This window comes from Polypterus senegalus, chromosome 5 (assembly GCF_016835505.1).
Source record: "Polypterus senegalus isolate Bchr_013 chromosome 5, ASM1683550v1, whole genome shotgun sequence".
Lineage (NCBI taxonomy): Eukaryota > Metazoa > Chordata > Cladistia > Polypteriformes > Polypteridae > Polypterus > Polypterus senegalus.
Genome location: NC_053158.1, coordinates 98,078,887 through 98,102,980, shown reverse-complemented (window position 1 = coordinate 98,102,980; position 24,094 = coordinate 98,078,887). Strand labels below are relative to the sequence as shown.

The 24,094-nt window shown below is 37.0% G+C and overlaps 1 protein-coding gene across 2 annotated transcripts in view; it reads right to left on the bottom strand.

Annotated features, from left to right (window-relative positions):
- Positions 1-24,094, bottom strand: part of cdh6 (cadherin 6) — a 159,522-nt gene that overhangs the window by 99,006 nt on the left and 36,422 nt on the right. For both annotated transcript variants that reach the window (XM_039753148.1, XM_039753147.1), the window contains exon 2: positions 19,537-19,873. In XM_039753148.1, coding sequence (XP_039609082.1) covers positions 19,537-19,767 — 231 coding nt within the window. In that variant the 5' untranslated portion in view covers positions 19,768-19,873. The remainder of the gene's footprint in view (positions 1-19,536; positions 19,874-24,094) is intronic.

Sequence of the window (24,094 nt, the reverse complement as noted above, 5' to 3'; positions counted from 1 at the left end):
ACGGGGAGAACATGCAAACTCCACGCAGGGAGGACCCGGGAAGCGAACCGAGGTCTCCTAACTGCGAGGCAGCAGCGCTACCACTGCGCCACCATGCCGCCCTCATACCAGGTTAGTTTAAAGAAATTAATAAAAAAGTAATATTTTTTCAGCTGCTAGCACCACGCATAGGTCATCAAGTCCTTTAGTACTGGAGCATCAGCCATAGCTTCCTGAAATTGGGGGTTAAAAACAACTAGCACTCTTGCACTAAGCACTCTTCTATATTCCTTATTTAGTCTGTTTATGTGATAGCAGTCTATGCTGAAAATTTATGTTAAAATTTAACTGACGGCATCCATCCATCCATTTTATCCAATCCCATGCTGAGCAACAGTAGAATCAACATCTAGACAGACTTTTAGTCCACCAATAAATACACTTAGGCACATGGACTTGATATTGAAATACTGAACTTCTTCAAAAAAATTTGAAATGGCAAGGTCTCACTGTTTCTCATTTAGTCTTTCTCTTAAACATAAAGGTTTGTTTCTCATCTCTCATTTTCATCTGATATTACAGCCAGATGCTGTACAATGTACGGATTCACCTGCACATACCAGGTATGCATTATCAATAGCTCTTACATCAATTGAAATTCTGTATAATTTTCAAAAGCATTAATATACCTCCCATAGTCCAAACACATGCAGGTTAGGTAGGTTGTGGCCCAAGTGTGTGGTCAGCATGTGTCTGTTCACCCTGCAATGGACAGGTGACCTGTCATGTATCGGTTCTGCCTTGCGCCCTGTACTTGCTGGGATAGGCTCCAGCACCCCCAGAACCCTGCTCAGGATTAAGCTGGCTTTGAAAATTGTATGGTATGGTAATATAAAAATTGTTGGTAGAATTTGTTAAATTAGAAATATATATGTATTTTGACACAATACATAATAGCCCTTTTTTGCATGCTGTTTATTGAGACCCTAAAAGTTAGTGTGCCTTATTATCACTTAATATTATAACTGCATTGAGCTTGTAAAAAACAACAATCCTCAGCAGAGTGCGAACTGTAAATCCTTGCTCGAACACTGCTTGTTTACAGGGTATTTTCTTCAACTACTTGTACTTTGCTGTTCTTCCCTCATCCCAAACATGTATAAATTAGGTAAAATGGCAACTCTAAATATGCTCAGCATGAGTGATGGCGGGTGTGAGTAGAATGGCAACTCACTCAGTCAAGGCCTTGCCGTTTAAGTCTCCAGGACAGGCCTTGGACCTGTCATGGAGTTTGTTTTTGCTAGAACAACTTCAAAGTTATTGAAGAAAAAACATTCACCTTCAAACTAATGAACTTTAAACATAAACCTGTAATTGCATAAAAGGACTTACATGCAAAAAATCTGTCATTATTTAAATTAACCAATTTATTTATCCTGTTAAAAAAGGTGACATCATGTGTCTTCAAGCACTAAGTCCCTTGCATGATTTCAGCGGCTTACTTTAAAGGCAATTCATTAAAGGTGAGCAGTCATTCTAGATAGATAGATAGATAGATAGATAGATAGATAGATAGATAGATAGATAGATAGATAGATAGATACTTCATTCATCCTTTTAGTGAAATTTGGGCATCCAGTAGCTCAAACACATCAGTACAAAATGGTTAGAAATGATTATAAAAACAAATAGAACAAACATAAATAAATTGTAAAAAAGTATAAATGGTCAATTGTTACACTGTTGGAAGGTAGAGTGGTGACAGGTCATGAATTACTTGCATTGACAACAGCATTATAAAATCTCACAGCAGTAGGAACAAATGATCTTCTAAAGTGTTCTGTTCTATACTGTAGTGAGAGAAAGCAACTGCTGCATTTACTTCTCTGACCCACCAAAAAGTTTATGGAAAGGATGAAAGCTATTGTCAAGGATGGACTGTAACTTCCTCCCCATACACCTTTCCACCACAATTCCCAGTGAGCCCACAGTCCTGCCCAAAACCGAGCCAGCTTTCTTCACCAGCTTGTCCAGTCTCTTAGTTTTCTTGTCTGTCATACTGCCTCCCCAACAAATGGCAGCAAAAAAGAGGACACTGGCAACGTCTGTCTGATAGACCAAAGACAACATTTCGCTACATGTGCTGAATGACCTAAATCTTCTGAGAAAAAAAGAGCCTGCTCTGCCCCTTCCTGTAGAGGACATCTGTGTTCAGAGGCCAGTCCAGTCTGCACCACCTCAATGTCCTCCCCACGGAACAGGTGTATCATCACATTACTTCTGAATGTGGCAAAAGTCCAATTTATGTTTAAAGTCTTCTGTGTGTAATATGAACAGGAATGGGGCCAGAATAGTCCCTTATGGGGCCCCAGCGTTGCTCACTACCTTCCCACAGACACAGTTCCCCAGTTTAACAAACTGCAGTCAAACAGCCAGGTAGTTATGAATCCAGAAGGTGAAGTTGAAACAACAGAGAACAACCTTATCAGCCTTGTCCCATTGTGAGACTGAATTGCATTTAATGGGTCTTAATATAAATGTTCTCTTTCTCTTCCCTTTTACACCAAGTTTCTTTTTCTTATATTCTATCGAGTCTTACAGTCGCTGGCCAATTACTCACATACAGTAGCATGACCTTGTTCTTGGTGACATTTGTTGGAAAATAATAGATTAAAAATATGTTGTACTTCTTTCTAGAATATAAACCTAATTAATAGTTCACTAAATGTGCAAACAGGTTCTACCTTAAATCCTGCCCTTGGAAAGGATCCAAAATAATAAACCTCAAATACAAGCAGACATTGATAATTTCTGTACCTTCTATGTTACTTTTCCCAGATGTCTTCTCTGTAATCATGTCTCTATATCAGAATAGGCCTTTTCCTGTTTATACAATTGCAGTAAAGCTGCCTTCAGCTTCCATGTGGAAATCTTGTGAGGCTATGGTACTCCATCACTGGTAAATGTCTTTCTTTTACTTAATTCACTTGGAGCTGTTTACTGTTAAAAGTTTTTCGATTTCCCTGCACTCCCATATATTCATTTAGCTTGACGTCTCTTCCTTAATTAAGTCTTCATGCTAGAAAAGGGTTTTCCTCTGGGCACATTTGCAGCAAAGCTGCTACTGGCTTCCAAGTGGAAATCCAATGAGGATATGAAACTTCATCACTGGCAAACCTCTTTCTGCATCTTAATCCACCCACTGTCGTCTATAGCCAGGACAAACAAGTTTAATAAGTATCTACTGCATCACGTGTTAGGAGCCTTGTCGACATGCTAATCACCTGCCTAATTCACTCTTCCACAGTATAAGCCTGATGAAATAAACATGGAAAGAAACAAATGCTGTCTAGCTGTCTATACCTACTGTTAAAGGTCTCCATAATCTGAATATAGTTCTGTTCTTTTCAATTAAGTTTTTCATTAATTTCTTTGTTTTTTTCTGCTACATTTAAGAGCAGGAAGCGGTTATGGATGTATCTATCTATCTATCTATCTATCTATCTATCTATCTATCTATCTATCTATCTATCTATCTATCTATCTATCAATGATGGGCTTCTAAAAAATAGAGTGAATAAACATGGTGATTTTACTATTTTACTATTATATATTATATTATATTTATATTTTACTATTCAACAATATAATGTTAATGTTGTGATCTTTGAGGCATCCTCTGTTTTATTATTACATTCTAAATTTACATTCCGGCTATAGTTCTATTATTAATTAATAATGTCCAATTACTTATGGTTTAGACCCAAAAGCTTTAAAAACCATTAGGTTACAAGTTCAGATCCATTCCATGATGTTCAGCTTGCAGGTCACCTTTGCATCCACCTTTGTAAAAGGTACAGAACTCTGTGAAATGTATTGATCATATAAAGTGCTTTTGAATTATGTTTATCATCTTTAGAAATGCTGAAGACAGTGAAAATGGATTGATTTTTTTCACTGATAGGGAATAACCTTTCCAAACAGAAACTATTACCAGCTCAGGTGTAAAAGCTTGATTATTTAAGGGACGTCAGAGACAACTTTTATATTTACAACATTGTCTTGCTATGTAAACAGTATTTTTCCTTTCATTTGTTTTCTGACCTTTTACATGCTGGTGGGTTGATATGAGTCAGAACATATCTTAGGCACAGAAACCGAATAGAGAAGACACTAGTCCATAGGATATGTGAACTATACTAGGAAAATGATAAAAAAAAAAATTACATACACTTCTTACACTTACACTTATTTAAAACTGGCATGTTATTCATAAACTGATGAAGCTTTTGATCCATTGTCTCTTCTAGCCAGGAAGACGAAATTATTTTCTAGTGCCTATGAAGTCACGTATTTTTATTTTTATACCACATTTGCATATTTTGTAAAATGTTTACTTTTTTCAGTCTTTGCCCTACTTTTTGCACACATTATAAAAATAACATGTAGGCAGGGATTTTGGGTAGTTGTTGTTCATGCCTTTGCACAGTAAGTGTGCGGCATCAATTCAAGATGATGATAATGTGAAAGAAAAATTAACTGCTTGCAAGCTACTAAGGGTTAATAGCTGACAAAGCCATTTTGCTATAATGGCAGGTTATTCACACAGGCGTCTGTCATAAGACAGGGTGCAGTAAGCTGACCAAAGATAATTTCCAGTTTCTTAGGAACTCATCTATTTGACACAGGAAAGATGACCTTTCCTTCTTTAGGGTCTGTCTGATCAGTGAAAAAATAAGAACAGATTCCCCATTAGCGTACTAAAGCAAAATGCTTAAGTAAATGATATTATGTTTATTTCTAAGAAATAAGGGGAAGGTGGAGGAAGAAGAAATTATAAAAAGTCAACAGAAAAAAATGTAACTGCTCTTCTGCCTTGCAACATAGAATTCACGTACTCATCTGTGACTGAATAAAAATCGAATTGATTGAACTTGTCCTGTCTTCCTCGGGGGAGTTGTTTTACTTCCACAATAAAAAAGGGGGTTACACAGCCATAATATTTTAAACAGCTTTAATTATTTCAAAAGAAAGTTGAAATTTCAAATATCCATCCATCCATTTTCTAACCCGCTGAATCCGAATACAGGGTCACGGGGGTCTGCTGGAGCCAATCCCAGCCAACACAGGGCACAAGGCAGGAACCAATCCTGGGCAGGGTGCCAACCCACCGCAGGACACACACACACCAGGGCCAATTTAGAATTGCCAATCCACCTAACCCGCATGTCTTTGGATTGTGGGAGGAAACCGGAGCGCCCGGAGGAAACCCACGCAGACATGGGGAGAACATGCAAACTCCACGCAGGGAGGACCCGGGAAGCGAACCCGGGTCTCCTAACTGCGAGGCAGCAGCGCTACCACTGCGCCACCGTGCTGCCCAGTTTCAAATATCATATGCTAAATACATTGATAGAGTTATAGTTACAGTCCAGGATTATTTATAATATACAAAACATTCAGGAACTGTATCTTCAAATCTACTTAATCCCATTCAAAATCAAAGTAAGCTAAGAAAAAGCAAATTCAAATGGTTGTGCCATAGGTGATTTGTTGAGACTTTAAAAATCAAGGTTTTGTACAATGCTTCCATGACGTGACCAGAAAATTTTTTAAATATACAGAAAATATTATATAAGTAGTACAGAATACTAATTATTTTAACATAATGATGCCTTTATTATTAAAAATGCCTCAAACAACATGAAAACTGTGGTAACTTAGACATTACCATATTTTACTCTTCCCTGACACTAGAAACTGGACTAAAATAATGGATGGATGGTTGGGTCACCTCATAATGGGTGCCTTGCACATATGGTCCCAGCCAGTACATCCTCTTCTCTGTTTTCTGAGGCCACATTTAACCCTCCTCCTGCTTTCACCCTGTCCTTCAGAAAATCCATAATCAATAGGCCTACCTGAAACAACAACCTAACTTCTCATTGTAAATTTCTGGAGAGGGTGTTTATGTTTCTCCATTTCTATGCTTTGTTCTAAAAACATATTTCCTTGAATTTATTTTTCGTTTATTCATGATCATAAACATTTGATCCAAAAACTGCTTTAAGAAAATGAATGGAATTAACAATTACAATAATAGTTTTGCATGCACACAACATAGTCAAGTTAAGGTGAAACCCTGGTTAAGGGAGAAACCTGTCTTTTTAATAATCTACATTTACATGCACGAGCAATCTTTTGGAGTTTTCCTTTGGTAAAACACTCTGATGTGACAGTGATAATTTTCTTGTGTTTTAAAAATATGTTTAGTCAAATTGATAGTTTATTCATAGATTTTTGTTACATGATTCCATGCAGCAAACTCTTTTCTTCTTGGCTATGAAATTGAGCGCTGAAACGGATCCGGTAGGTGTGCTACTTGCCTTATACCAATTGTTGCTGGAATAATATTAACTCAGGTATTTTTACTTCAATAAAATTAGTATTGCCATAAGTTACTCATTTTGTTACAAAGGAATCAAACTACGCAGCACACATTACTTTTAACGTGTTATCCTACTGCTCTTGAGATTGTAATACGAAGTTTACCACTGTATATTTAGATCATCAATATAAATGCAGCAATTTCTGAAATACTGAGATGGATTATTTCAGCCAGGACAAGGAACATTGAACATTTGCCTCTATAAATGTATTTTCTGCACACCTCTACCTATGGCTGGTGAATGTGTGTACAAGCCAAATTATTGGCTGACAGAGTGCAATGGACATGCAGTGACAACAAAATTATTAACAGTCACCAGATTAAGGGTTTACATGGTAGCATAGTCGGATTATTCACAGAGAAATCTACCTCTGTTAACCAGGTTTCTCAAAGGCCAGTAATCCTATTTTTTAATTGGAATAAAGGGTTACACGGAAAAAGATCAGGTTTCTGTGAGTAATCAGGTTATTGAAACACATGTAAACACGCTGACTGAATGGCATGCAGCAAAACGTGTAAAACATTGTATCTATTTTTTTAATCTTCTTTTTTTGTTAAAATGTGTTGAGGAACTGGACACTGAATGCACAGTAGCAACAAACACTGCATGCCAATCAATTGTAGGGCACAAATTCACTCACACACACCCAACCTCACTTAGCTCTGGCAAACCTAAATACAAACCTGAGAATGTGCCAATGTTGCATAGAGACAGTAACCAGTGTGGGAACCGGACTTAGTTTTTTATGTTGATAAGAATTATTTATGAACACTTTGAAATCACTTAAGGTTTTTTTTTTCCAATGCCTCCTGACTCACTAGAAAATCCCCACATGTGACGTACTCTCTTCTTGTTGTCTATTTATGCTGGACATCTAATTTCTTGAGATTCCCTCTATTTTTGACCCTCTAGGAATAAGAAATTCTCATTTGTGGACCATATTTTGGGTGGGAAATTACACCCTTATAATAAAGAGTAATTCAATAGGTGTCTTCAACAAAAATGATCAGACAGACTTGAAATTGTACAAGCCTTGTTAAATGCGTTTCCACACCTAATGGGATACGAGGAATCAAAGTTATTCCTTTTCACAAAAAAAAAATTTAAAAATGGGAATTGGTAATATGGCCATGTGGTGGGTGTGGTTTCATGCTATTTCAAGGTTGCTGATCACAAATAGGATACTATTTCTGATATCTGATTCTTTACTGCTGTTCCTAGACTTCTAAAAATTGCAAACTTTAGATAAAAGCATTATTTCAAGGTCAGTGATTATGAATATGATGTTAGTTTTGATATTTGACCCTTTACTAGGGATCAAGACCCCCATGGACCTCTTTCAGAAGGTGAAAAATTACATATTTCTATATCAATCGAGAATATTTAGAAGCACACATTTTTATCTTTTAAATATTTGATGCAATCGTTCTTGTTTATTATGTACTTCTAATCTCATAAGTAAATAATTACATTTCTTATGAAAACCCTGAATAAAGGCGGCTTCCACTAATTTAGATTTTTTGGAATGGTTAGGCAGCATTTTTGTTCACTGTGACAGTCTGCTGCTTATATATGAAATAAAGCAATAATAAAAAGATGAACTGTGTATATCTGCACAGGAAAAAAATAATGCCTGCTTTAATTTTGGAATAAACTACAGTAAAATGTGAATTATACAGTAATAATAACACATGACAGCTTGAATTCACTACTTGAGATAACATTTGTTGGCTGTTAGTAAACATTAAAAGAAAAGTCAACAAAAATACGCATCTACGCATTATCCACTCCACTGGAGCAAAATTAATGAAATGTGAATAGCTGCTTCCCCAAATGGCTTTGGTGAGGAAGGTCTAGATAAATGCATACGGTAAGGGCATTCCATTTGGTGGAAAACAGTGCATTGCTTTAAGTGTGGGGGTCTGAAAGGCAGGAGCAGCACTAAACTCTTCAATTCGCTTTTTTTCTGTTGATGGTTACTTTGCAGAATTTGTAAAATGAAAGCAAAAAGCACAAAAAAATACGACTCTCAGCTCTTGCTTTCTAGTGCCCTTGCTCTGTCTAAGAAGAATAAAAAACACACTGCTTTGTGCTGAAAAAGATGGTGTATTTTTTTAGCATTGTAAATAAATAGATAATACTAATTATTTAATGACCTTTATAATATTTGATATAATGAAGTAGGGTCTTTCCAGGATTCACACTACTCTAAACAGTTGTCTTACAATTCAAGTTGAGGTCATTTTCTAAACTTACATGCATACTTACAGTACACTGCATGTCTCCATTTTGTCTGTTTGCCCAGCTGTCCTGCTTACCATGATAGTGAAAGACTGATCTGTCAGCAAGAGCATCACACAGCCCTCTATTGCAAGGCCTGTGCAGATTCACACCAAGCCACTTACATTCACATACAGTGACAAGATAACACTGTCCCAAAAAGGAAATGATTCTGTGAACAAGGGAAAACATCCAACTCTTCTTTATTCTGTCAGATACATTCCCTTCATTTTCCAAAGTTCTATATGCTAATACAAGATTTCATGGTTGCACAAGCAAATCTGCATGGGCTGCAGACCATTGTTGCTCATATTCAAGCATTCATTCTTCTAGAACAATTTTTGAGTGATCAATCACACTTAACAGCAGGACCTTAGAGGAAAGTGGTGTAAATAAGAAGAAAGAGAATTTGTAAAATCCCCACAGACAAACAGGGTAGAATCTGAAAATATAGTGAATCACCAACTGCAGAAAGGAAGTGAGAAAATGACCAGGAGATGAGGATTAAAAAGTAGCAGGTTCCAATGTAATCAATTAAAGAAGTAAGGGTCAGTGAAAAGAGAAAAGATCAACGTCTGGGCTAAAATGAAACTAAATGTTACAGAAAGTCAAGTAAAGTACTAGAAAAGAACTTGTCCTAACTAAACACGTTTTCTGAATAAGTCTTTATAAATTATTCCATTTAAGATATATAGCCATTTGAAATGGGGAACATATGTCAACGTCCTATGTTCTGCCTTTGGCAGTCATTTAACTAACAATGGGTGCCATTTCCTACGACAAACAGGGATGTCATATGTGGAAAATTCCGAAAATGCCAATGTTTATGAGAAAATTCAGCAAATTAAAGGGGTGATGTCACTGAAATTTGGTAAAAAATAATGAACAGGAATTATCTCACAATCTGTTGAGAAACGTTGAGGCATTAGTTTAAAAAGGTGCAGAACACTTTACTTACTAATGACGATCCATGCTGATTAAAAACCATCATACAATTTCTACAGATTTTTCACCTCATTTTGGAAACCTCCTATTCAACCTAATCCCGAAGATGCTCTGTTCATCTCAGCTATGAGAATTGTCCCAGCAATTGAAGTAAACAGACGTCATTGCTATGTTTGTGGAAATTATTTGAGATGTCATGTGCTTTGTGAGAAGATGCACTATCCTGCTGGAAATAGCCAGTTTTGAAAGAGTACAATGTGGCCATGAAGGGATACAAAAATGTCAGCAGCAGTGATTAGGTAGTCTATGGCATTCAAATGATGCTCAATCATTATTAAGAGGCCTGATGTGCTTCATGAAAATTTTCGTCACACTATTACATTACCATCCCAAGTCTGTTCCAAGGACACAAGGAAGACGGATCCATGGGTTTGTGCTGCTTATAACAAGTTTTGACTCTGCAAGTCATAGCAGGATGGAGATTTATTGGACCAGATTACATTTTCTGAAATTTTATTTGTTCGGTTTTTGGGATTTTATTTTCACTGTAGTCCAGTCTTCCTGTTTTTAGGTAACAGAAGTTGAACTCAGCATGGTCTTCTGATGCAGTAGCCCATCTGCTTCAAAATCCAAGGATTTGTTCATTTACAAATGCCCCTCTACACAACACATTTGTAAGAGCTGTTGTTTGAGTATTTTTTGCCTTTCCATAGAATTGAACTAGCTTGTCATTTCTTCTCTGATGCCTCTCATCAATAAGATTTTCGCTTACAGATCTGTAATAGTAATAGATCAGTATAGCATAGTCCAAGTCTCTGAGACCATGCCACTTGCCTACTGTATATACTGAGCTGCTGCCACATGCTTCACTTTTTGGAGCAGCAGGCTGTTTGCATTAATATGCAGCTAGGGCCTATGTCTGGGCAGAAGGTAGGAACCAGCCATAGACAGAGTGCCAGTTCATCACAGGGCATATTCACATTGACTTGCACCAGGCCAATTTTAGACTTGCTACTTAGCCTAAACTGTATGTCGTTGGAATGTGGGAGGATATCCAGGGTGCGTTGTTAAGAGAAAAAAAATGAGAATAACATATAGATTTCAAACTGACAATGTCCTGGTGGCATCCAAGGTTTGATTCAAGATCTCTGCAGCTGTGAGACGTGAGCTTTAATCATTGATTCACCTTTCTTGTAGATTATGCCAACCAAATAACCTGGATATCAAGGTATTTTGATTCTAAAAAACTACTGAAACATACACTTCAGAATGGTATACAGAAAAATTACATTTATGTTGATTAAAAATAGATAGGGTATGGAAGGAGTAACTCGATAGTTATTCTGGTTCTGGGGACAACTACTTTTCAGTGAAGGGCAAAGTTCCTGGACCTCTTCATCTGCTAAAGGACACATATAGTGGTGTCAGTGTAAGGGCTGATGGAAGGATGGCAGGTAAGGAGACACAATTTTCTAGGTTTAAATATTTGAAATAAAATAAAATAATTGATTTTTTTCATTTCCTTTCTCTTGAACAATTATAAAAGTCCCAATAAAACTAAGATGCCATTCAGCCACATGTTTCAACATGTAATTTTTGAATTGAATTTGTTTTATTCTTTATTTCTTTTCTTCCTTAGAATTGTACTGCTTGTCTTCAGGCATGCACCAATCCACTGTAATTCATTCCTGTTGACTACTGTGCCAACACTGTGGCTATAAGACCAAACCTGGATGGGTCACAGTTGCCTTTGAGGTGAGATAAGGAGCCAAAACACTGGAACAAATGTCATGTATAAATAGAGAGTGGGTTACACGGCTTTTACAGCAGTTTTCAATTGTAATCTTTATTTATATAATCTTATTGATTTAGAGGCAGTTGTGGTGCAATCCCATGACCACCAGGCACACACTTTGAAATGGCCTGCTATTCACTTCCAACATTCCGTTAGTTCCTCCCACAAAATCATAAAGGTTTGATTTTTTTTCTTAATAGATAGATAGATAGATAGATAGATAGATAGATAGATAGATAGATAGATAGATAGATAGATAGATAGATAGATAGATAGATAGATAGATAGGGTGGCACGGTGACGCAGTGGTAGCGCTGCTGCCTCGCAGTTAGGAGACCCAGGTTCGTTTCCCGGGTCCTCCCTTCATGGAGTTTGCATGTTCTCCCCGTGTCTGCGTGGGTTTCCTCCCACAATCCAAACACATGCAGGTTAGGTGGATTGGCAATTCTAACTTGGCCCTAGTGTGTGCTTGGTGTGTTTGTGTGTGTCCTGCAGTGGGTTGGCACCCTGCCTGGGATTGGTTCCTGTGTTGGCTGGGATTGGCTCCAGCAAACCCTTGTGACCCTGTGTTCGGAATCAGCTGGTTAGAAAATAGATAGATATATAGATACTTTATTAATCCCAAGGGGAAATTCACAAAATTTCATAAATTCTTAAATTGCAAGGGTGAGCCGTTGTGTATGACATCCAAACAGCACACATTAGGGAGTACAACGCTTGTTATACAGCTGTGATGAATAAGGAATGTGGTGTTTTGGACCTGACAAACAGTAAAGAGACTCATCTGTCTGATGTTGTGTGTTTTACACAGAATGACAGAATGGAAAAAAACAGAAAAAGTGGCAGAGTTTGCAGCTAAATTTGCCATACCTGTGAAGCCTTTGCATGGTTATTGGCTCCATCAGGCAACATGTTATGGTTTCCAGAAAAAGGGGCAAACTCATGATACTTCAATGTATGTTGGGAAGTCATCACACAGTAATCTAATTTGGAAACACTCTGCAATGTGTAGTTATGTAATCTGACATACTCAAGAGTCACAATCAACAACTGCAGTTGTCAAGTTTGACAACACCTGAAACTAGAAGTTGTGTAACGTGACGTTGACTTCAGTAAATTAAGGTAAACCTTGCAATATGAAGGAATGATAAATTGCACAGAAAATATTTTAGAAATGGATTAGCTCTGTATAGAAGTACAGCATGGCAAATATACTTGAACACATACATTGAATTGGGCTATAAGTAAAGACAGAATGATTGTATACAGATTCAGTTCATTTAAATAGAAGTATTATAAATAAGGGATATTTACAAACAACTGTAGAAAATGAGTTTTAAGACTACCCATCCTACTCAGGGCATTTCCCCACTTCTGATTAGGGGCTTCCTAGGTGCCTTAACAAACATTTTGTTTGTCATAATCTATACTAATAAAAGGCAAAGCCCCCACTGACTGACTGACTGACTGACTCACTCATCACTAATTCTCCAACTTCCTGTGTAGGTAGAAGGCTGAAATATGGCAGGCTCATTCTTTACAGCTTACTTACAAAAGTTGGGCAGGTTTCATTTCGAAATTCTACGCGTAATGGTCATAACTGGAACTTACTTACGTACATATATACTGGCCATAGCCTGCAGCTCGGTTCCAGTGTGAGGCAGAGATGCGTCCCTCATCGTCACGCCTCCCACGTAATTGAGTGCCTGCCCATATAAGGCCGTCCGTCAGCGGCAATCCAATAAAAACATTCTGCTGCTAAATATTCTCGGGTGAAGGACTGTGCTTATGCAAACGAGGTTGAGATGGTCAGGGTGGTGTTTGGCACAAACTCAGCAAAACAGCAAGAGAAACTTTTAAGTGCCGGGTCTTAGCTAACATTAAATAAAGCCATGGACATCGCACGAGATAGCACAAGCATAGCTGAGAACCTTCGATGCTTGTACTCCAAGCGGCTCACATGAACTGACTATGAACGCAGTATGCAGAGAACAAGGAAGAGCTCCAAAGAGTGCTGAACAAAAAACGCATTACACAATTGAGAAGGCAGCAAAAGAATATGAAGCGAGTGACGCATACAAGCATATTCATAAGTGCAGCTACTGCAGAAACAAAGCACGGTGTAAACCGTAAGTTTAAATTAAGTTTATAGACATGCTGCCGATTGGCGTTTGTCATGCCTAAGACGAATACGATATTCGCAAGATACAAGTTTAATGAGAAGACGTGGGGTGTAAACGAGACTTTGCATCACTTTGTAACGGAGTTAAAATTGCTGTAACGGAGTTAAACTTGCTGGTGAAGGACTGTGCTTATGCAAACGAATAGGAAAGCAAGGTATAAAGCTTAAATTTAAATTTAATGAGAAGACGCATTGCAGGGTCTGAGCTAACATCGCACGAGATAGCACAAGCACAGCTGAGAACCTTCGATGCATGTACTCTGAGCGGCTCACGTGAACTGACTGTAAACGCAGTACGCAGACAAAAAGCAACACCTCCAAAGAGCGCTGAACAGAAAACGCATTACACAATTGAGAAGCCAGCAAAAGAATATGAAGCGAGTGACGCATACAAGCATATTCATAAGTGCAGCTACTGCGGAAACAAAGCACACGGTGGAAAAAGTCAATGTCCGGCTAAAGGAACTCAGCGTAAAAAAAACCTGTGCATGCAGTGTGTGATGTCTCAAATAAAGAGGAACACGAGCTGTTTATTGATGCAGTAAGAAAGGAATCGATGAATGAAACCTGTTATCTTTACAAAGGTTGACAAACATGGAATGTAACTTGAACACAACACATCCTCCAAATACAAACCTGATTGAAAGAAATAATGATAATCAAATCCTTGATGACAGCAAGACTCATAACAGTCACAAAACAATTACATTGACAATCATGTTACATTATTTTTAAAATGTTTCCTTTTCTTTTTCATTACTTTTTTAACATACTACTTCTCCGCTGCGAAGCGCAGGAATTTTGCTATACAATATAAAATGCACCAATAACAACATTTCAGAAAATATTATAGCACAAGCATTAATCATTTACTGCTATTTAAAATAATTTTGTTTGTTTTATATGGTAATAAGTGACTACTAAGATGCACTACAGCCAGCCCTTAGCAGTTATTGCGCTAGTACGAAATGCATTACAATAATTCTTTTGGGCAACAAGTAAGATATCTTCATAGGTGGTATGAACAGTTTCTTTGAAGTCTTTATTTTCAAGGCTCTGCAGAAGAACAGAATGGCATGAAAATTATATTGAAAAAGACATGGTGGCAGTTTAAGAGGATGTCAATCCTGTGTTAAGTACACTTATGATAAGATAATGGCATGGAAACCACGTGTGCTACAATGCAGGACTGAAATTACAAATGTATGGTGATATTCTTCGTCCAAAATGGCAATGTAAATATGACTAAAGGCAGATCAAAAATGGCAACATTCCTAAAAAATATGAAATATTCTCAAAATGTTATGGTAGCAGAAGAGTGAGGAGGATGGAAGATAACACTTTATCATAGTGAAATACTTAAACTTCTCTCTTAATTTTTGGTGCAAGGCAGCAGCAGCTATTTTAGTGCAGGGTTGCAGAATGCCATTGCTTCGCCTGGCAGCACTGACCATAAGATGGGAAGCAGCCATATACAAGGTGCTAGTCCATCACAAGACTGACCCACACAGGACCAGTTTTTGGTCACTTAATAATGTAACCTGTACTTCTTTCGAATGAAGAAGCAATCCTTGAATTCCCACAGGAAAACACATATGGACATAGTGAAAATATGCAAACTCCACACAGGCTAAGATATGAACCCAAGTCATTAGACCTGTGGGACAGCAGGGCTCCTCTGTGCCACCATATCATTTCTCTTATTAGGCCATGGTAAACACATATGCAAATCCTTCCTTTTCTCTGCTCCTGTTCTTTTCAATGATGCATTATGGATGCCATGAATGTAACCCGGCAGTTGCCAAGCCTAGGAGTAACACCAACACATCAAAAGTACACACTTGCTCTCACACTGACACAGAGTCAATTTATATTTGTCAGTTGACTGCTTATACATATCTTTAGAGATGATGGAGCACAAGATTTAATGGCCTAACTTGAGAAAGTGAGAACATTTAACATCACTGTGAAAAGTGTTCACGTATTTGCAAGAACATGAACAATGCTTTTCACAGTGAGTAATAGGGGCCCATCTACCATTGGTGGTAGACAAAAAGAGGACAGGAGGTGAGCACTTTGAAAGGATAGAGGCTTTGTGAGAACACGACTGAGAAAGGGAACATCAGGCAAGAGAAGTTGAAACACACGAGGATACCGAGGAAAGGTGTAGAATGAAAGATGAGGTTACACGTATTGCAAAAGATATTAACCATCAAATGTATTTAGGTTTATTCTATTACCTGTCTTATGATGGTTAGTGGATAACACAGCAAATTACAATTTACAATTATTAAAACAATTTAATAAGAAAGAAAATTTAGGGAAAGTGTTTTTAGATAAATTAAGGAATTATATTTAACACTTTGCAGTTTGTGCAGAGATGGCTAAGAATCTTCACAGGAAATACTGCTGCTGTGACATATAAATGAGTTCTGTAAAAGTGGATAACAATGCTTAATTGCTTAATTATGTCAGAGCAAAGTAGTCTTTTATACCTACTGACTGACTGTCCCAGCTAAACGGCAATAGTTTGTGTGAAAGACTTTATCTTTCTTTCGATATTTAATAAGTGATACACCCAGTAATAGGTTTTGGTATGTTAACTGTCTGATAAGATGATCAAAAGTTCTGAGACATTGGTGCCTCTGCTCTAAAACTCTTTTATAGAAGAGAAACATACCAACCAGCCCTGAATGGGGTGCCAGTCCAGTGCAGGGCACAGCCACAGTCAGTCATATACACACAAATTAATTAGGTGGGATATAAATGAAGTACACCAAGGAAGGCCATGTATAGAATGACCAAAATCCTAACAAGTAGAAAACCAAAGGAGGCATTGACAACTGCACTACAGTGCTGTCAACCTTCTCTGATCAGTGTCTAAATTGTCCCTTATCAAAACTCTCATTTATGTAGAAGGACTTTTACGTAATCAAGAAGGAAATCTGCTAAAAGTTAGTTAATATAAAATGGACTCCTATGGGAAGAAACAGGAGAACTCAGTGAATAACTCTATCCAGGTCACACTCCAACACACTGTGTCTAAGGGGCGGAATTTGAACTGAGGTCCCTGCAGGTATAAGGCAGTGGCACCAATTACTGCGCTGACTTTGTTACCCATTTAACATTTAAGAAAACATAAAAAAGGCTGGTGGCTATTTTAAAAAGAAATGGGCACAAATGGGCTTGGGTAAAAGCATTAAAGTATCCGTTTACATTCAACCATGCTGGAATGAAATCCACAGAAATGTAAAAGTGACATGAACATGAGGTGCAATTTCAGAGAAGGTAAGAATAAGACACAGTTGTTCATATCCATTTACCTTCTTTAACAATGTAAAGGGTTTTCTACTTTCTGTGCGTGTACTCAATTATAAATCAGTCTTTACATGACACTGTGGTCGGTAATGGGCTTCTGTTATAGAACAGGAGGCAATTGAAAAAAAAATGCTTTACACATCCAAATTTTCAAGTCTACAAGGGTGCTAGGAGCAAAGTTTCCAAGATATGGCCAGCATCAGACATCATTTTAGAAGAAGTTACTATACAAGATGGACTGAAAGTACCTGCTATATATACACTATATAGGTCAATCTACCCATTATTAATCCGAAATACTAAAGTCTCATATTTATTCCTTTTTTCTGGTATAAAATAAAATTTAGTACAATTTTTGCACAAGAAAACCAGCTAATTTTCTAAAAGAAGTTTAAAAAGTGTGCTTTCAATGTAGAGCGGTGTTATATCACATCTGCCTCATAAGTTTTTTTTTCCATTATGTGCACATAGACTAGACTAAAAATTGATTCAACCCTCATAAGTGGCTGATATGGGACAAAATGTCTTGTAGGTTATTTTTTAAAGGTTTGTATTAATCATCAAGACTCTCAGAATTGCTTCCACACATCAAATGCCATGTAAAATTTCACATATGAATGGCTTTCCAAGACAGGAACGAGGGAGAGAATAATCAATAGGAAGGGGAGATGAAATGACTGCTTACTATTACAGGTGACTTATTGATGTTTTTCAAAATTCTTAGGAATTGAAAAAAGATGCTGAAAATGTAATGGCCTCAAAAAACTCAGCTTTAATGCAATGTCATATATGACAAGTACCAATGAATTATGTTGCTTTTGACTTTCCAGAAACCCCAGATCTTTTTTAAAATTTTTAATTTATATATTTATCTTTTCTCTTAAATGTTTTCAGATCTTTTACTTAATATGATATCTGAACTTTATTTTTTCTCCAAGAATCAATACGCAGGTGTAATAGAGAGTAAGTAACATCTAGCATATGGGTTGACCATATTTTTTTATTATTGATGCCTAACAATGTAAAGATTTAAACAGGAAAGGATGTCATTATCAAACTATCTAATTTTAAAATGCCAAGTGTTGGGACATTTAAACCATACTAGATTTGATAACACTTTTTGTCAGGTACTCTGGTCTTCAAGGACAGTGAGGGGGAGAGTTAATCAGAGTGGGCCGGATGTGCAGTTATACTTTAAATTCTATGAGTCTTTCTGGACTGCACTGGACAAGTAAATTCATAAGTCTGAGATAGAAGCAGGTTTGAGAAGCCAATTTACAATTTAATTACCTGTATATCCTTTATTTTACTTGTTTGTCTGAAAATACTTGTTTACGTCCTTTAAAACTGGAGAATATCTGTGACAGAACATAAACAGGGCACAACTGGACAGTAATGCGGGCTTAGTCTGCCTGACCAAGAGATGTATTGAGGAAAACAGGGCTGGACTTCGTTTAAGGGCTGAGAAAAAGTCAAAACGTCTCTATTTCATCCATGCAGATGGCCATACTGTCTCTGCCATTTTCTGTCCTGAGGAGAGGCCATTTCTGCTGCCCTATGTAGAAGGCATGCTGAATCAGGGGCCATGCCAGACCAAGATGGACCATACCAAGACAGAGAATCACCTGGTAGTCTAAGCAAGATGAACCGATTATTACCCAGTCTGCATTTAATATTACTCTCACATTTCTACTCTGTTTGTATTTTAGGCATATTATCTATAATATACAAATACATGTGTCACATTTTCTCCCGCCTTTTCTGGTCTCTATCTAATTTCCTGAGGTTATAGCTGTAAACAAAAGGTAGAGGTATTTACTTACAGTAACCTTGCTGGTTAGAATAATCATACAAAGGTTAAGGATAGGGATTGATGAAGAGTATAAAGAGGAGAATAAGGTCACCTTAGGATCCTACCACAACATAACAAAAGGTACATTTTCTTCTCTAATTCATCTGTCTATGAGAAGAAGTCCTGACAGTTAGTTGGTCTGTCCACTTATTTCCTGGAAACACATGGTTGCAGACATAGAGCAGGAATGAACTCTGGGTAAGATCCCAGCTAGCACAGAAAACACACTTGCTTTGCAAATTTATATTCTGGTAAAATATGTCGGATTTCTTATTTGACACTGATGCACACTTCTACCTATTGTCTAATAAGTGTTTATTTATTACATGGTTTTCGGGGCACAAAGCTTTCCTGGCACAATCCAAAGGCAGGAGTCAACCATAAAAGAGGATGCACAGCACAAGTCACTAAAGCATGGACAATTTAAGGTCCGCAATAAATCTAGAACACACATCTGAGATGAATATAATGGAAAATCTACACACTCCATAAAGACAAAGACAAACCTTAGACCTGAATGTTGACTGCTCGGTTAGTGTATTTACACTTTTTTTTATTGATTATTAGGGAAACTTTAATATGTTATGCATAATTAGGTTAAAAAAAAAAAGTTACCTTCCCCAAATACATTTTATCAAGAGTATGAAGTGTTAGCAATTATGACAACATTAAATATATTTGACAAACTTTATCGGAAAGTTACTGCTGTATCTGCAGATAACCCAAATTAACTTACCTTGCCAACATATTGGTAATCAGTGCCTGTGTACTCCTCAAGTAAGAAGAAATGGTTCCACATCCAGCCTCGCTTAAAGCGCTTTAAAGCTACACCCTCATTTCCTCTTGCTCTTCTTATTCCATCCTTAAGACTCAGATCTGTAGTCCTTTTAAAGAATACTTTTGTATCAGCCAGCTGCAATATGAAGGCCCAAAGCACCAAAAGTAAGGAAGTTCTCATTGTATCCATTGTACTACAATCCAGACTATGTATCAGTCCCCTTCTGTTTTGTTCCTTAAAATAGTGAGGCCACCCGCATTGCTTCAGTATGGTAAAATCATCCTCACACAGGCACCTAAAAAGAAGTTAAAATTAGTAAGAGCCTGGAATTGCATTGTTCAACGAATATGGAAAAGCTACAGGAGTGCTGTTAAATTTAATCAGAATGGCTGATCCAAGGAACTGGTTAAAACTTTCCACATTGAAGATATGAACTGAAAGTATGTTTCTGTTTAATAGCTTTCACTGTATGCTTTCTGATTATTGATTGTGACATTTTAACGCCAGTTTTCAATTATTTGCCCTGCTCTGTTTATTCCCACTACTGCTTTTCAAGTAGATAACTTTCTCTAAATCTGTTCTCTCATAACATTACAATTTTTTTCCATGTTGTCATTTTCAGATCAAATGTTACCATGTCTAGTGAACACAACATTTCTTTGCTATTCCCTTAGATCTCTGTTTTTACTGAGTTGTCCATATGTAGAACATACGTTTTCACTATTTATAGGAAATTTTATATAAATGCAAGGTTTGAATGAACATTCTAAAATCCCCTAAACATGTTTGTGTTATAGTGAAGTCTTTGCATCATTTTTGCTATACTTATACATATTGGTATAGTTTACACATACGTGTCATGATCTGCAGTCACTTCTGATTATTTCTCTAGTGTTACGTTAAAAGCAGGATATGGTCTGTGTGCTTAATGATCACAGAATATAAAGAGCAACAAAGTAACACAGCAAGCAGAAAGCACACCTAAATAAATACATATCTACCAACAATTATTTTTTTACCATAGTAACTACATTATGAATTATAGTACTTGCATATTCAGAATTCCTTTAAAACAGCATTACAATTTCATCAGTTAATCAACTTTAATTTTACATAACAATTTAAACACTTCTAAACTTGCTTATTTCAACTGGGGTATGCCAGAGCCTATCCCAGCTTCTGTGCAAGACAGGTATCAAACCTGGGGGGGCACCAATCTATTAAAGGGCATACTCATTCCTATTCATATTAGATTTTTTCAACCTCCTCATTTAACCTTACATGAACATCTTTGGGATTTGACAGAATAACCTAAAACTGCCTAAAAGAAAAGTCACAGACAGGGGTAAAATCCACACAGACAATTCCTAGGATTCAGACTCTCCTGGAGCTACGATGGGACAGTGCTTACCACTTTACAGCCCTGTACTGAAAGTTTTTCTTCTTCGTCTACCCAAGTAATGACCATTTTCTGGGTTTACGAATATTTAACCAGTTGCTCTCCAAATTTTCCCTCCACTCTCAACCATATCTTCTTTGGCCTACCTCCTGGCCCCATCCAATATAATACAATACTGGTGCACCTCCTCGTCCAATCACCTTCTGCCTTTCACTCCACATGCTCAAACCACCTTAGTCTTTTTCTCCTCATCACAACTCCCATCAGCTCCACACAGTATTTTTCTGAAACTCAGCATTAATTTTCCTCTCACTCATCCATCTGATCATTCTCATCTCTGACCTTTCCAGCTTTTCATCATGTTCCACCTTCATGTGCAATATCTCCTTCCGACAGAGCACATTACTCTTCACAAAGCTTTCAAAAATGTTTTCCTTCATTGCCAGGCAGTCTCCATTAGAAGTCAGAATGTACAACTCTGGGAATTTCTTCCATGTTCCTCTCAACTTTTATATTATTGCTGTGTTCACCCCTCTCTTTATTCAATATGTCGCCAAGGTAGAAGAACTTAAATACTTTCTCCAAAAAAACACCATTACTGGTATTTAAATTTACACTTACTAAATCAGGATTCTGTACTCCACTAACACACTTTCTACAAACAAAACTTGCACTTGTTTCCTGCAGACTCCCCATTACACCATTACATCATTTATGCACTGACTTCTGACAAACAACGTACTTGATGGAGTTCTCCAGGTGCCCTCAGTAGACACACCACATGGACCTGTCTCTTCTATGACACGTACCCCTGCATCTCCAACCATCACTATAGTCTTTCCTTCATTTTTCCATTTCAGTATCTTTGTTTTTCTTTACTTATTTTTTACTTGTTTTTGATAGCATTGGCTATCCAGGTATCCTTATTTCCATTTCTATTAATCACAATATTCTATTCAGCCTTTTAAAAACAATACACATCTAGTGCCTCTTTTCTTCCTTTGCTATCTGCTTTGTAATTCTGTTTTTAAAGCATAGGGAAAGCTGTGTGCTTTACCTACAAACAGTTTTCTCTACCTATAGAACTGATCCCAGGTTGAATTATGGGCTGCCTTTGGTGTAGCTAGTGTATTCAAAAATGTATCCTATAAATATCACCAATTTCTCCCCATAGTCCAAAGACATGCAGTCGTCTCATTTCAATTCAATTCAATACACGTCTATAGCGCCAACAGAAAATTGGTCCATCAGTAGGGTTTTTACAGACAGACTAAAGACATATTAAACCACAGCAAACAAGTGTTCGGCCATTAAACATACCTTTGTACAAATAAATAAAATTTAGTAGTGAACATAATAATTTTGGTATAATATCAGATGATACATATTACAGTTCATACATAAACTAAACCAACATGAAGACTTGACCAAGATATTGACTTATTGGTTGAACAGTTATCATTCTTGTCAGTCCTTTGTCAAGGATACAATATAAAAAGTTGCAAAACTGTAAGGTGGACTGAAGTAAAGGTTTTTTGAAGTAAATCAGTAAGCGACTAGAATTTTTTTCTGTGAAGGGAAGGAAAAATATGTAGTACAAGAAATATTTAAGATGTTTTTCACCAGAGAAATAAGGACACTGGCTATGCCAGAAAATCACTGTTAAAAATAAGGCTGTTATATACCAATCAAATTTTCTGATTTGAATGATATTTGTGTTCATGCAGAGCTATTCCACTACAGTACAGCTATCACACACTAATCTGGAGTTAGAATATATATAGATTTATTTTTCACACTCCTTTGATATTTATAGGCAGAGTGGTGGCTCTGAGGCTAGGGATCTGCACCAACAATCGGTTGCTAGTGTGAAACCTGTAAATGCCAGAAGTGACTCTACTCCACTGGGCCCTTGAGTAAGGCTCTTAACCTGCAATTGCTTTGTCCCAAGTATGATGTTAATCTACATCCAGGCCTGCAAGCAGGTCCTCCAATTTACAGGGAAAACTTTGGGGTTGGTGGCAAGATTGGCACTCCCGCCACCGTAAAAGCCTCACACTGTCCCATTATGGTGCTGAGGTGTTACCCACTGCTCTCAGGTCCCAATCCAGGTGGTTCATCAGTGCATGCTCCCAACCTCCTCTCCTCTTTGATATTTGAAATTAAATTTAATTTAACCTCCAAATAAACTTCAGATCCAAACAAAGTTACCTCACTTTTTGGAACATTATCAGATTAAAAAACAAAACAAATAAATTACAAAATGTAAAGCTTTTAATGGTGAAATGTTAAGGGAAGCTGCTAATTCTATAAATGTTAACACTTACTGTATAACAGCCGTTTCTTAATGATCAGAAAACTCATTCCTTCTAGATTAAGCCTACTCACATTTTTGAATGCTTATCTGGTATCATTATTTATAATAAATAATGATCATGCGAAGGAAATACTGAAAGAATAACAGAGTGCAACCTTATGTATATTCAGTTTTATTAATTCATAAAGCACATAAGGGCTCTCAGTGTCTCAATTTATATTTAAGAGCCTACTTAGTGAAATGACCTGTGCTCTTCCAACACTACTGATGCATGCACAATTTGTGTTGAAAGGTGGGATATAATCTCAGATCACTATCTCTTTGATTAAGTCACTTTGTGTGAGTAGAGATTCCTGTTTTTAGTAAGGGTTGTGTTTTCAAGTGTCACCTTCATTACTTAAGTTTTTACCTGCATCTTTTAAAAATCTTCTGTGGGGCAGGCTCCCCTAGGGGGGCGCAAAGTAACAAAAAGGGGGGTGATGAAAATGTGAAAAAAAGAAAACAACAATCAAAAATATGAAAAATACATCTATTGAAACCAAAACAAGTTAACTTAAACTACATTCTGATACTAGAAAAATAAATGTAGACTTAGATAAATGTCGATAAAAGTTAAGTAGGTATAATAAAATATGCATGTATAATATATCATTAATTAAAAAAGAACAAATTCGTATTAGTGGGATCCTTTCAAAAACATTGGGGAGACGCGATTAAAACTGTTATGAAAACTCAGGTCACAAATACTTACAGTGTTGAAAAACGGTTTAAAAAATAGTTTATGACTCATAAGCATGCTA